General features: G+C 44.5%; 1 protein-coding gene across 4 annotated transcripts; it reads left to right on the top strand.

Moving 5' to 3' along the window:
* The first annotated feature begins 876 nt into the window (after positions 1–876).
* On the top strand, positions 877–13,678 carry LOC120830581 (golgin subfamily A member 7). 4 transcript variants are annotated; one of them, XM_040195335.2, is made up of 6 exons: positions 877–1,040; positions 2,298–2,423; positions 5,595–5,747; positions 5,892–5,993; positions 8,275–8,327; positions 12,622–13,678. In XM_040195335.2, the coding sequence occupies exons 1-5, from the start codon at positions 1,032–1,034 to the stop codon at positions 8,314–8,316; spliced, it is 432 nt and encodes a 143-aa protein (XP_040051269.1). In that variant the 5' UTR covers positions 877–1,031; the 3' UTR covers positions 8,317–8,327; positions 12,622–13,678. The 4 variants fall into 4 exon arrangements, with proteins under 4 accessions (XP_040051269.1, XP_077943229.1, XP_077943228.1 ...); XM_078087103.1 differs by having other exon boundaries at positions 940–1,040; positions 11,784–13,678; XM_078087102.1 differs by lacking the exon at positions 12,622–13,678 and adding an exon at positions 10,088–10,230 and having other exon boundaries at positions 940–1,040.
* Positions 13,679–14,207: the final 529 nt, after the last annotated feature.

The raw sequence follows: 14,207 nt of genomic DNA, 5'->3' as shown, positions 1-14,207 counted from the left end.
TACATGTATACAGATGCACTAATTACCCGCTGAAAGCTGGGATCAGGCCTTGTGATGCGTGGGATGGCAGGCTGTGAAAAATACATTCCTCACAGGCAGAGCATTTACATCTCAGAGCGGAACACCAACTCCTGACAGGCTGTGAATTGCAGTCTTGACTTTGCCAAAGTTGTTACACTGTTGCTCTAATTCCCTGAGAGGCATGAAGCGAGGGCCGTCGCTCTGCTGCTCGCTGTCAAACTAATTACACTACACCGTGTTTTTAGAGGGTTTTAGTGGCTGGCTGCCTCTCAAACAACAAACCTCGCTGGATGGATTCAATATGTGTGCCAAAATATCGAAGTAATAGCAATATTTTGCATGGCGGTCAGATTTTTCTTCAAAACAGGAAGCCTAATTGTTTCTAGGCTCAGAGCCTTTACCAAAGATGGGAATGTGCTAAATTTTGAAAGTACATCTAGTTGCAAAACCGCAGCTGTTTGAGTCGGTGATGGACGAGGCCAGAAACATCTGGCTCTCTCGGGTATCGGCCTAATGCTGCGACCCGAAATGAGTTCACTGTCGTCCTCGGACTTTTATTTATTTAAAGGAAAAGAAGGTAACAACAGTACTGACTGTGCAGGCTAAAGGCCTTCTGTCAGAAATATGTTCTTACACATTATTAGATTTTTATTTTATTTTGTTCTTTTACATTTAAATCTACAAGTACTTATAGCTTTCATTAACATAGTGGAGCTAAATGTATAATACTATTTGAATGTAGTGGAGTCAAAGTGTAGATCGCACAATAAAATAATACACCTCAGAATTGCCCTCGTACTTGAGTAAATGTATTGAGATAAATTCCAACATTGGTTATACTGTATCTTGTGCTCCAATCGTTAAAAAAGTTCTTGTCCTGAACTCGTTTGTTTTGAGGGCTCGCGTACAACCGGAACTGTCGTTTTGACACAAAGGTTCCACCCGGAGAGGTTATCTTGTCGTACATGCTAATAGCTTCTAACGGAATATAAACAGAAATCTTGTTCGACATGGCAGAGGTAAACTATCGTTGATAAACTTTACTTTTTCGTACGTCAGAGAAGTGTGAGCATCTCTCTCCCGATGTCTAATTTAATTCCGCTTTTCTGTGCGTTTGATGTAAAAACGTCAAAAGGTTGTCCGGTGACAACCTGGTAGCTCCCCAGTCCGTGTGTAAACTTGACGGGTTAATGTTAGCATAATGCTAATCGTGGCCACCAGCCTAAATAATTAGTGGTATCTTTATTAAACGCGACCCTGTAGAGAAACTGCGTAACCGCAACGTCACTTCTATCCGCCAACACGGCTGGTTTTCACGCATTTTCGCCGAGTTAATTGGCAGCGTGCTAATGACACATCTGGCTTCACATCTGGCCCAGACGTTAACCCACTGGGATCCAGGTGATGGGCGAGGCTTCGGCTGATGTCGAACCAGAGACACGTTGTACGGGATGACGGACGTCCTTTGCTGTCCTCGTCTTCCTAAACACCAGAATGAGCTCGCGCCGGTTTGAAAAGGTGACGCAAAGCAGCGTTTGACGTGAAATGAAGCTCAGCAGCTCTGCACCTCCATCACCTGCTGGTCCCCCGCAGAGAAGATGAGTTGCCCAATCGATTGGCCGGATTGATGCCAGAAAATGAAAAGACACTCATTTAATCATTGAGTCGTTTACAAAATATATGTATTTATGAAAACATCACCGGGTTGCCAAATGTGAACCGTTTAATGGCAGTAAGTCTGTGTAATACCAGGACTGTGTCACACATCTGTGTACGACAGAGATATGTTATTCCTTTCAAATGTCAAAACAGTGTAGAGATAAATGCACATCTTTGTAACACGCTAATAAGTGTTTTGCTTTTCTAGTAAAACATTTTATTTTTGATATTTTTAAATATGTCTTACCTCAGCATTTATGTAGCCACACAACCGAATCAATGGTTTGTCAATTGTCAAAAAGTTGAAATATGAAACATATTTTAACATACAAGAGCTTTTTAAGATATACAGAATATTGTTTCACTCTCTACAAATACAGCAGAAGATGTAAAAATACAACTATAATAGGGCCTATTAACACTTTACACACTTGATTCCAAGTTGTCTTTGTACCTTTTTCATTGGCAGTCTTTCGTCTTTACGTACGTAAAGGTGTTTTTACTTTTACGAACATAAATTCACCCTCAATGAAACCTGCTCACTGTTTTCCCGATGAGTAAAGGGCCGGTGTATCAATGTGCAATTGCGTGTTCATTGTTGTCTCCTGTCTTTCCAGACTCACAGCCTGCAGGACATGAGGCAGCAGGCGTCCGTCGCTGCCAAAGTCTTCATTCAGAGAGATTACACCAACGGCACCGTGTGCCACTTCCAAACCAAGTTCCCCTCGGAGCTGGAGTCCCGGGTAGGACACGGACGCTCAGCGTTCAATCACAGCGACTCACTGACTTTGTTGAAATGGTAACTTAATCTGTCCATCACATCTATAGGACACTCACTTGTCTTGTGGATGAGCGGTTTTAGGGCAACCCTGGGTAGGACCAAGTGTCCCGAAAATGCCATTTTAAATACCAAGATCAATTGATAAAAACATATATGTTAAAGCTAACAAGCTAGTATTTCCGCTTATTTACTGCAATACAGGCTCTGCGTGTAGTGCCTGTATTTGTGTATATCTCTTTATAGTTCCATAGCCTCTAATAGTGCATTATTAGATTCCTTATGATTAGGATTCTATTGTGCATGAAAACAAGAAGGGGCTTTTAAAGGATGTTTTTCTTTCCCCTGAGAAAGAGTACAGAGGTAACTGCTGTTACTGCGGCTGCACACTGACACTGTGTATTGTTCAGTGTGATTTGATTCTAGCTCGTGATTATGAAGTAGAAGCTCGCACCTGGAATTTGGAAACCTGAAATTTCAAGAGATAAAACGATAATCTGGTCTCGCATCACATTAGTCGCCCGCGTCCAGGCGCCGTCTCTGTGATCTTCCCCTCTTATAGAGCTGAAGCAGCACCCAGTGGCTCTTATTTTCCCTCTTTTACTTCATTTCTTGCTGTGATGGCAAACATGTAGGAACATGTAGGAGCGCCCATTTCAATCGCTATATAAACTACAGCTACCAAATAGAATAACAACGTAACAAACACGCACACACACCTCAAACAACACGCCTTACACACACACACATACATCATCCTGCTTACGAGGAAAATACGGGTTCATACATTAAATAACCAGTTTCAGCAAAGAACATTCTGCACTCTAATTCACATGCTTTTGATATTTGTGTGTTACTCCTCATCCTGATATCCACTGCACACAACATGGCAGGCAGCTGTAGAACTCACACTGCTCTTCACACTCCTTTGTCTTGGACCTGCGGGAGGAAACCCACGTAGCAGCAGAGCAGGGCTTTCTGGAGTAACTCCACCTGCTTTCAGTTCTCACGGGAAAAGGTACAGAGTTGCATTCTTCATCATGCATTTTAATATGTTAAAGAGAACTAAACACCTACATATCAGCCAATGGGGCACCCTGCAGGTATGGTGGCGTGACAGCAGGTCCTTTAACATCCACACCGACTAAAAAGACCATCATCACTAAGAAAAGTATTACCCGCATATACGAGGTAGCAAAACGCTGCTGAAATGGTGCATTTGTCAGAGCAACCTGTCATAATGTTTCGAGGTGGGCTTCTAAAGGCGCGGGGCGTAAGGCGGGTCACGGTAGCACATCGTTTACACCCCCGAGCCACACCGCCTGCTGGTGCCGTGGACTCTCCTGAGCCGGCTCCAATGTCGCCGACCCGTCTTCAAACACAAAAGCCCGGCCTGGCCTGGTTTTGCTGTGCTTTGTGGGTCGTCAGTCCATTAAAGAGCAATTACCGGCAGCGATGTGTGGCACGTGGATCAGGGCGCTGCGGCTCCACAGCTTCTCCTGCCACGTTAGAGAAGGTGACAGCCAAGAAAATGTTTCGGAGTTCCAAGGACAAGAGGCTTCGGTTTTTAAATGCGTGCGCCACATGTGAAGAGCTGCGTCGAAACACTTGGTCACTGGTGGTTTATTGGCACTTCCCTTATAGGATTCAGTGCACAGACACAAAGAACGCTCCCCTTTTTGGAGGGCAACCGCTCAAGGCTCTCCTATAAAAAATGTCTTCCCATGTATATTTTGTTAATGTTTCTTACTGTAATACTACTTACAGAAATATGCAGTATTGTGCCAAGCTTTTCCGTGGCTTCCATTTTTCATTTATATCTCTTTGTAAGATGTTTGCAGAACCTAATGTTGAAATATCAGTGCAATTCCTCTCAGCCAACATATTTCACCCCTGTGTTCGGTTTCATCGTGCAGTTTGGCTCTCGGACTACTCGCCGTAACATCATCATCATTCTTGCACATAATTATGGAAGGCTGTGGACTATCATTTTTGTTTCTCTGGGAGAATTGCACTCAAGAGCTTGGAAAGCACGCGGTGTTGTTACTGGATTTGACAGCAGGATTGCCAAACCATTCAAGAGAGTTTCATTAATTTGGGAGCAACAGTGTTCACTGAACTTCCTTCAAATATGTAATATCTATCTTTGTTTATATTCAGTATTTGGGGGCGTGGCTTTGGATTGATTTGCCGACTCTCTTCCTTTGACAAGAGTTGGGCTTTGTCAGGTTTTCCTGTTGAATCTGTTTAATCTAAATTAATTTAAGCTAAATTAATCTAATTTCGCTAAATCTTATCTAATGTTACCTCTGCAGGCATTAGGATTGAACCCTCATCCTCGCTTGAATTTCAAGCCCTGGTCAGCCTCGCGCTCCCATCTAACAATTCGGAATGCTAGACAAATGGACAGATGTTCAGACACTGAAATGTGGTTTTAATCAAAGCCTTGAAATCGCAACGTTAGAAGTAGAACAAAGGGGGGGGGGGGGTATTAAACAACGGCGTAGACCACTGATGTGTTGGAGCTTGTTGCCTTCCTTCGGAGGGTCAGGAGGCCCTTACAGGCGCCTTTTTGGTTCCACCTCAGGATCTTCATCAGATCCGTTCTGGACACCAGCATGCGAAATGGTGTCGACATCCCAGTCAAAACAGCCTCTGAGTCCAGCAGTTGTTCACCCTTCCAGCCGGCCGTCAGTCAAGGCGATTTGAAAACACTGATGTCTCGCCTACAGTTCCGAACGTCAGATATGTGCATGTAGATATGTAAACCAGGTGTGTGTGGAAACCATCAACAGTCCGTCCTGGATCGTCACTGTTTGGGTCCCATTTGTAGCACTTTTTACCTTTTTTCTCAATCAGTTATTAAGTGAAAACATTCACCGAACATTTTTCCAAAGCATCCGAATCATTTCAGGGGATGCTTCCAGCACAGGAAGGCGGCCCATCAATCCCGTGAAGTATGACCAGCCCAAGAAAATACACCTCATTCATCCAGAGATGGAACGAATGGAGGAAATCAATCGTCTCAGCCGAGACGGAAAGCTCCCATAACCCGCTTCGTCCAATTCTACGTTTTGATGTGCGCCTTGCCTAAATGTTTGAACCCGTTCTTTCTTCTTTGTTTTATGTGTTTCAGATCAACAAGCAGCAATTCGAGGAGACGGTGCGCACCCTGAATAACCTGTACGCCGAAGCGGAGAAGCTGGGAAGCCAGTCGTACATTGAGGGCTGTCTGGCCTGCCTCACGGCGTACATCATCTTCCTGTGTATGGAGACCCACTATGAGAAGGTGAGAGACAAAGAAGTGGATGATATCACGATGCTCTGATTGTGCTCTGAGATCCTTCTGGAATATTTAGAGCTCGTAAACATGGTCACTTAACGCCATCCATGAGGAATGATGTGAAACAGTTTTTCGCTGTGCCCTGTTCAGGTGCTGAAGAAGATCGCAAAGTACATACAGGAGCAGAACGAGAAGATCTACGCTCCACAAGGCCTCCTGCTCACCGATCCCATCGAGAGAGGCCTGCGAGTCGTATCCTTCCAAAAAGTGTCCAGAGCGGAAATCGGCATTTGAGTAAAAAGCGCCTGATGTCAGTAGCTCTTTTTTTCTCAGTAGGGTGACTCTTAACTCAAACAAATTGCGGAAGGATTAGGCAGAAATAATCTCCCTAAATCCTGAGAAGCCAAAAAAAATGAAGCGATTTTTATACGTTTTTCGAACTCTATCTAACCGTGCTAAATAAAACTGAGCGAACACGTATGTTGAACCTTTTAAATCCAGTTTCACAGTCACACACAGATATATTTTTTTCAAGACTGAATAAATCCAGTCAGATTGTCCTAACAAACTTAAAAACAATGTGTTCTACAATAAACGATCAAAAGAAAAGGTTTGTGTCTTGAAGCGTGTTCGGCCAAGAGGAAGGATGAGTCAAACATTTGGGTTATGCTAAACATTTGAATCATACCCTGAGATCAAGAAACGTGTGTGGAGTCCCTCCCCAGCTGTCAATCCAACGAGGAGCTTCCACAATCACCTGATGCAGTGGTTCCCAAACCTTTTCTGTCCAGAGCCCCTTTGAGCAACTACACCCGTTTATGTCCATTTACTTTGAATATCAAAATTGAAGTTCGTAACTGTGCAAGAACTTGTAGGTATGTTAAGTTTTTCAAACCCCTTTTTCTATGTTGCACGTCTCTTTCCCTGTCTTTCTAATGCTGCGCGCCTCTTTCTCCCTCTGTCCCTCTGTCCCTGTCCCTCTTGTCCCTGTCTCTGCCTCTACCTGGGCCGCTCTGGGCGGCGTGGTTCGAACACAACGTGGCTTTGCTTTTGTTCAAAAAGCCGCGCAGAAGCCGCGCCCCCCGTTTCCCCCAGTTTGGGAACCACTGACCTAATGAATGAAATGTTTACAGGTCTTCGGGCCCCATCCCGTCTTGCCCTCTAACTACTGGTTGAAAATGGAAAGCAGCAGCAGTCCAGTCAGCTTTACGCTACGTAGGGATAGCCTGTAAAAACCTCAGATAAACGCGAGTAGGTAGTCCACAGCATCTGTTTAAAATCAGCGGGTCCACCAACATCCTGGCAGCAGCGGCGCGTGTGCGCGCGGTGACTCAGCGTCCCGATTCATTGGAACTGGGTGCCAATGGGGGGATTATGGATACCAGAATATGACTGTAGTTGTTCCCAGTCCGGGATTCTGCAGCGCTGGCACTGATCTAGATTATTTCTCCAACGCGGACAGGCAGCCGGGCCGACTCCGCCCCCCCGAGCGCTGGGTGATTGGCGGGCATGTCTCACATGAGCCGATGTGGCTGCTCAGTACGGTTACGTTCGCTGCGAGGCTGAAGCTTTTTCTCCTTAGGAGAAGAGTGCAGCCTTTGAAGCAACTGTGACTGACTTCCATAACAAACAAATCAGCAAATCGTTTTATTTGTGTTTAAAGAGGAATCAACTTCAGAGCAACAATCCTTAATGTACCTAATGTAGTGGGTCATAAAGGTTGTAGATTGCATTTACCGTATTTTCCGCACTATAAGCCGCACCGGCTCATAAGGCGCATAAGATACTGCAGTCAAACGTTTGACGTATTTTAACCTATTTTCCCCGTTAAGATGGTTCAGCTGCTGTAGAGAAAAGGGCGCCGTCTCTCGCTCTTTAATCTCATGAAGTGCTCGGCGAGAACGACAGCTTTGTTTCTCCGACGCGCTCTGAAAGCAGCTCCACATCTCACGCGCTTGAGCGCCGCTCAGCATCTCGCCGTCGTAGACCGAGCTTTGGCATGTTTGGCAGAGCGCCTTGAGCGCCGCGTACAACCAGTATGGATCTACCAGTTAACCAATTGATCCATATATATAAGGCGCTCCGGATTATAAGGCATTGTCGTTTTTTGAGAAAATTAAAGGCTTTTAAGTGCGCCCTATAGTGCTCAAAATGCGGTATATCAGATTTGGGGTGTAACGACTCCTCTGCCGTAGGCTGGCTGGCGGAGTCAAAGGAAACATCACTGACCTAAACAGCAGTTAATTATTCCCAAACACGAGCTGTCCGATCGGACTGAGATTTCTCCATGTTTACATCGTTTTGGCATAATTATCAGCCAGGTGCTTCTGAGTTAGGGAGCAACAGGCACACGCAGGCCTGAAGGCAAGACGCTGTTTCCCCAAACGCATCCGAGGTCTGTGTCACGCTCCGTGTATAAATATGTAAAAACACAATCAATAGTTGCATTACCGTTGTGATTGAATTTGGCTTTAATTTAATGTAAAATGGATCCAGCCTTGCTTTATTGTGTTCTTGACTGAATCCTTTCAAGATTGAGGTTACCATCTTTGAAGAGAGAAGCTTGACCAGATAAAAGCTGCCACGGTGAGTTTAATTCTTATTCTCTGTGAAACAAGAACTCTCACTTTCTTTGTAGCACAGATGTAATGCTGGCATATAAACTATGGACGAAACAAACACTTTCATTCAAGTCCATTTTTCCAATTATTAAACAAATTTTAAAAAGTAGTGCAAAGAAAAAGTGCTCGCGTCAAAGGGCAGTAAAGGAAGGGCTCACTGTGTGTACATTGCTTCCATGCAGAATGCCACATCAGTGTCTAAAGCCTTTTCATCTGTGAGTAATAACAGTCAACTGCTGCACAGTCTGGAGAGCTGTTTGATAAAGCAGGATTTCTGCTGACTTCATGACTTGACGTTGTGAAGAACACTGTGTCATTTGCTCCACCGAAGGTCATAAAACATGCACATGGAATATTCCGTGAAGAAATGAGAAAATCCCGCGCATTTCGTTCTTGTCTCCATGGACGGTTGTCCTCCACAGTAGCAGCACGGATCCTGCTCGCTCGCTCAGCACCTCCACAGTCAGAAACCCGACCTGAGCTTCCAGAGCATCCGTACCGGAGACCGCCTGAAGAAATCCCCCCTCTAAATGAGGCCTAGAGGGGTTTTGACTTTAAAGAGTCAGGACCAATCTGTGGCTCAGAGGTAGGAGGAGTGGGCAACATCCCCTACAGAAGGTCTGCGCTTCAATCCCCTGCTTCTCAAGACGTGTCCTCTGGCCAGATTGTGAATGTGGATTACTTTAGATGAGCGTCCATGGCCTTCTCCTCTCGACATGAAGCGCACCAGAAAGGAGCTGTGCAAAGTCCTTTTACCATTTAGTACAATCCAAATGAATTGATTTGAGCTGACCGCCTGAGCGAGGCAGCAAATGTCTTTTTAAGAGGCTGTAATCCAAAATGTTCACATTGTTGACTCCGCAGGCCGCCACACTTCTACCACATTCTAGTCATGTGGGAGAGTGTCAGCACCTTCTTGCTCATTGGTGAGATGCTTTTGCTTTTGTGTCTCCATCAACCAAACACAAAATGAGGCACAAATTGCTCTCTTTTTGTGTGATTATTGTTCACATGTTTTATATGGTTTATGCGAGTGAAACCCAAGACCAGCAAATCCACTAAAGAACACTAAGAACAGCTCGCCATTGGCTGCGATTCTGACCATTGTGTGGATGGTTTTCATCCATTCAAAGTAGCTCTCTGGTGAGACCTGCTGACGTCTACGTGGAACACGTTTGTTCTTTTGGGATATTCTTTGAACAAAGGTGTAAAATGCAATATCAGTCAAATTGTGGTTGCTTACTCAATAGTGCCCTATATACTAAGTTCCACATTTTGTAGAATTATAGTGAGATTTGATTAAACCCCCATAGCTGACTCAAAGTGTCCCACAATGCATCGTAAAAAAATCGGTGTGTTTATTCAAATCGCGGATTCATGTAAAAGAGAAAAGGGGAGAGACGGCAGCGCGATCAAGACAAATCCAACCAATCCGATTTGTGACATGAAAATATAAACTAAATAAATTCACTTCACAACGGGCACTTGTAGTGCTTTGTAGGTATTCATTTGGGGAGAAAGAGGCAACGCAACAACTTACAGGATCACAAAATGCATGTCCTTATTTATTATGGATGGTACACCAACCAACATTAATTTGGCACATTTTAATAGTCTGTATCAGCTGCGGTGTAATTAACGGCACACAGTTATTTCTGCTTTCAAAATGAAATATGTCCCCAAAGCAAAGGCTTTTCATACTGCATCTCAATTTTGATCTTTTAGGCAGGACGGTGGTGAAGAAAGCACGTTACAGTCAGAGAGAGAACACAGCGCTGCATCATTATGGCTCCAAGTGACGCTTGAACGAAGAACCATGCAAGTCTTTCAAAAACTGGTTACCTCGTTTAGAGGTATTCACCTAAAATGTAAGTTAGAGAATATTTCTAGAAACAAAGCTCAAGAAGATTATAATGTGATTAAATAGAGGGATAGACATCTGCATTTAATCAAATGAATTCAGTACCATTCAAAGAACTGAACATGTATGCCTACAAATATTAAAAAATGCTCTCAATAACTAAATAAAAGTAGGGCTTTCAAAATAAGAGAAAATACATTAAATTCCCCCATTTCTGTTTTACGTTTGGACTCTCGGACAATTTTAAATAATAAATCACACATTTTAACACAATTGAACAGTTTAATAGAATATATATATACATCCAATCCCCCACTTTTTTCATCCTGCCTGGAATGTAGAGGCTCGATTGGTCGAGTAGCATCACGTGGGATAGTTTTTGGTCTCCGCTTTAAGCTACTAAAGTTGCGCCGGTCAAAAATGCCCCGTCAGCTTTTAAATCCCGACCTTCTGGTTTTTGCTTCTGGACCGCGTCCGCCGGTGAGCGACCGCTGGTCTACGCGCACATGCATTGCTGTTCCTGTGACTCATCTGGTGTACATGGGCGACAACGTTAGAACCTCACACACAGAAACACGGGACTATTCATCTGTTTGATCTGAGCGATCCTCAATGGCAACGCACAGAACCCTCACTCACCACGGATGGCTCCGACATACCTCATCTTGAGCACAGCTCATCTCCAGTAAATCTCCTCGATCTCTGTCGCAGTAAACGCTTTCTCTTCTGCGCTGAAAGAGATCCGGGGAGGTTGGTTTTCCTCGCGTCGTCCTCGGGTGTGCCAGGCCCGAATCATACTGAAAAGTACTTTGCGTAGCAGCGGGACGCGGCCGGGGCTGCAGCGCGGACCGGGCGGGCGTCCCGCAGAGTAAGGTGCACCCCATAGATATTCCACCTGTGGGGAATGTTGTGTTTGGCGGGGGATGGATAATGGATGGATAATCCCTTGCCATGCAGAAGCTCGTGGGGATTTATCTTCTCATTTGAAATTCCTGCTGAGCGCCTGTTGAGAGAGAAGTGGCGCTTTGCCACGGTCAAAGACAGGATAAACCCCCCCAGCCGGCGAGCAGACAGTACATCCATCCATATCAAGTCCCTTTATCCTGCCAGGCTCTCTTCTTCTCTCCTGCAGGCTTAGATACGTCAGCCTTTTTTTTATTAAAAATCATTTTGGTAACTCAAGAGTGACCTCACCGCCGGGTCAACACGGGGCGCCGATTTGGCTTTTTACTGCTCAGCAATCGGGAATGAGACAAGAACATATGAGGCCCGTGTCGGGAAAACATCAGACTCTGTTTCATCAGACGGTTTGTAGCAGATGAAAAGTACCGGCGTTAAAATGACTGCCCTCCGTGACCCCGTCTCAAGGCGCTGGACTGACGTCCCGGGGTTTTCCCTGATGTGCACCGATGTCCGTCAAAAAATGTCTGCGTAGCGTTTTCTTTTCTATCTAAATTATTGATGTTGTTTCAGTTAAGTGAGCGTTGTGTTTGTGTTTCAAAAGAAAACAAACGGGTTGTCACCCATCAATCAAGCTTTCCTTCCCCCTTACGGCTGAAGGCTTGGCTGGCTTGGATCAGGCAGCGTCCCGGGTGACGGGCTGAGCCGCGTGATGGATCGGCCTCCAGTGGGATGACTGCACTGTGGGAGAAGCAGACTTGGCTCCTGACTGCCGAGCATCGGGTCAGATGCAGGAGGCGCCGAGTCGGCGTCCTGGCACCTCATCAGAAGATGCTCTGCTCCCGACGAGGTGTTGTTTGGCTCCACGTGCGAACCCGCTGCCTCGCCACGGCACGTAGAGGAGCAAAAGACATCCCTCAATCGGGCAGCGCACACGAGGCCGCTTAGTGTCATGATGTCGGACGAGGCAAATAAATGAATGCTGTTCATTTGTTTTTGTCAGTTCAGTCGGTGAATATTTTCTGCCTTTAACAGTCGATACCCAACAGAAGCTTTTGAGACCAAAGAGGGACGTTCTCTGCGTCGGATGCTTGTTTCACGTGCAGCGTCTTGTGTGTGAGCTGCAGATTTGTTTGTACAGATGTGTGCTGTGGCGGGAAAAAAATCATTTTACCAGCTGTGGAGTCTTTATGAACTTCAACATGTTATATTTTATTCTCGCTAGAAAGGTCCCGTTGTACAGAGTTACAGAGTCTGCAGGAGTGTGCACCACAGATTAAAATTCGTAATCATGTGTGGGGGGCCTGTTTACGAAGCATCCTTAATGCACAGAACATGTTAACATACAATGAGAACGTGTCATCCAACACGAAGAACGTACCCTTGACAACGTTATCAGCGGCTGCACTGCAATGAAAAACCGATCTGTTGTGAGAAAGGCTCGAGGTGATGTTCAAACAGTTTAACGTAATTCACTAAATATCTGCTTCTGTTTCAGCTGATTGGATTGAGCAAAGCTACAAGAACCGCAGCAGCACAACTCCAGGGGTCCCCCGCCCTCCCGGACCTCCACCCTTAATACTGCGTCTCTACAATCCAGCCCTTTCACTAACTACCATGTGCATGTCTCATTCAGAGGAACATGGCTTTGTGGCCAAGTTGTTATTAAATTATTCTATTTTTATTCAGGACATCGCCGGCCATGTGCATTAAATGAGGAGTGTTATTTGGGTGGAGAAAAATGTATACACTCATTCTTCTATACATTTTGTCCTTTTTAATGTGGACTAAAAGCAACTTGAACTTTTTTATCTTTCTTTTTGGACACTCCTTTTTGAATATTAATTGATTGATTTCTTTAAACTCTGCCATGCGTAGTGTTCGGTGTTTGCTGTTAATGCGTGACTGGTGTTGAATAAGCATAGATGTATATATTGCGAGGCTGCCTTCAATCAAAGTCATCAAAGTGCTCTTTTTGTTGACAGTGGCAGTAATTTTGAATGTTGCCTTTGTAAGTCTAAAGGGTTGGTCTCCTCCAGAGGTTTTCCAGATTTTGATTCATTCCAATGGGATTTCCCGCTACTAGTAGATTTGCTTATGATTTGCACGGTTCAATTTAGTTGAAGTAGAAACTGTTCCACAAGTTGGCAAAGAGACTGGAGTCCACGGTTCAGATCTGTGCTTTGAACTGTTTGAAACCGCTTGCTGATTTCTGCCAGCAGCAAGTCAACAGAAGTTACGTTAACTTAAGTTGGCAAGCTCGTTCCCAGTTCCTTGTTCAATAACGTATTATTAATTAGTGTGTGTTTGGCTGGTAAAGTTATGAAATCACCATATTTACAAGTATAGATTTCTGAATGGCAGAGCTGTACCAACAACAAATATCCTGATTTATAAATATGTAATTACCATTTTATTAATAATGTTTTAATTTAGCTCGTACCGGATATATCTGAACTTTGCTTAAGTTTTTCTGATTTTTTTTCAGTCTAAATCCAAGATGTTATTGATCTAAAAGTTGTACACCAACAAATAAAATGTGTACCTATTTTAAATCATGCTGTTTTGTGATTGCAGCTGATATACTGCCGGTGGCCACAAACAAAAGCACACCTCACCAAAATCTCATGGAGATCCACTTAGAAAGAGATTAAAAAATGGGGGTTAAAAGGGCCGTAGAATAGCAGAGGCAGTAGTGGCAGGGCAGGAGCAGAGGGAAAAACATTTTTTTTTAATTGAACAGTAAAACATGAAAGATAATAGTTAAAACAATGGGAATGGGGGGACGGGGGGATCTGGACGTCTTGGCAGGATAAAGAATGCAAGAGGCGGTGTAATGGGTGTATACAAGTGGGATAGGAAAAAGAAAGACAAATTGAATCACCGGTGTTCCCTTCAAAAATAGAGAAAAGACATTCATGTACATAAGCATAGATACACCACATCTACAAATTCAGGAGCACCAGAGGCATGAAACTACAAAATAGAATTAAAGCTGCAAGCAGCGATGAACGGGGGGGCAGCGCTCAGCCGGACACGCGGTCAAAAAAAGTTAGTCTGGGATGGGATGTGAACTTGGCCCCT

This window comes from Gasterosteus aculeatus, chromosome 13 (assembly GCF_964276395.1).
Source record: "Gasterosteus aculeatus chromosome 13, fGasAcu3.hap1.1, whole genome shotgun sequence".
Lineage (NCBI taxonomy): Eukaryota > Metazoa > Chordata > Actinopteri > Perciformes > Gasterosteidae > Gasterosteus > Gasterosteus aculeatus.
This window is presented reverse-complemented; position numbering and strand designations above follow the sequence as displayed.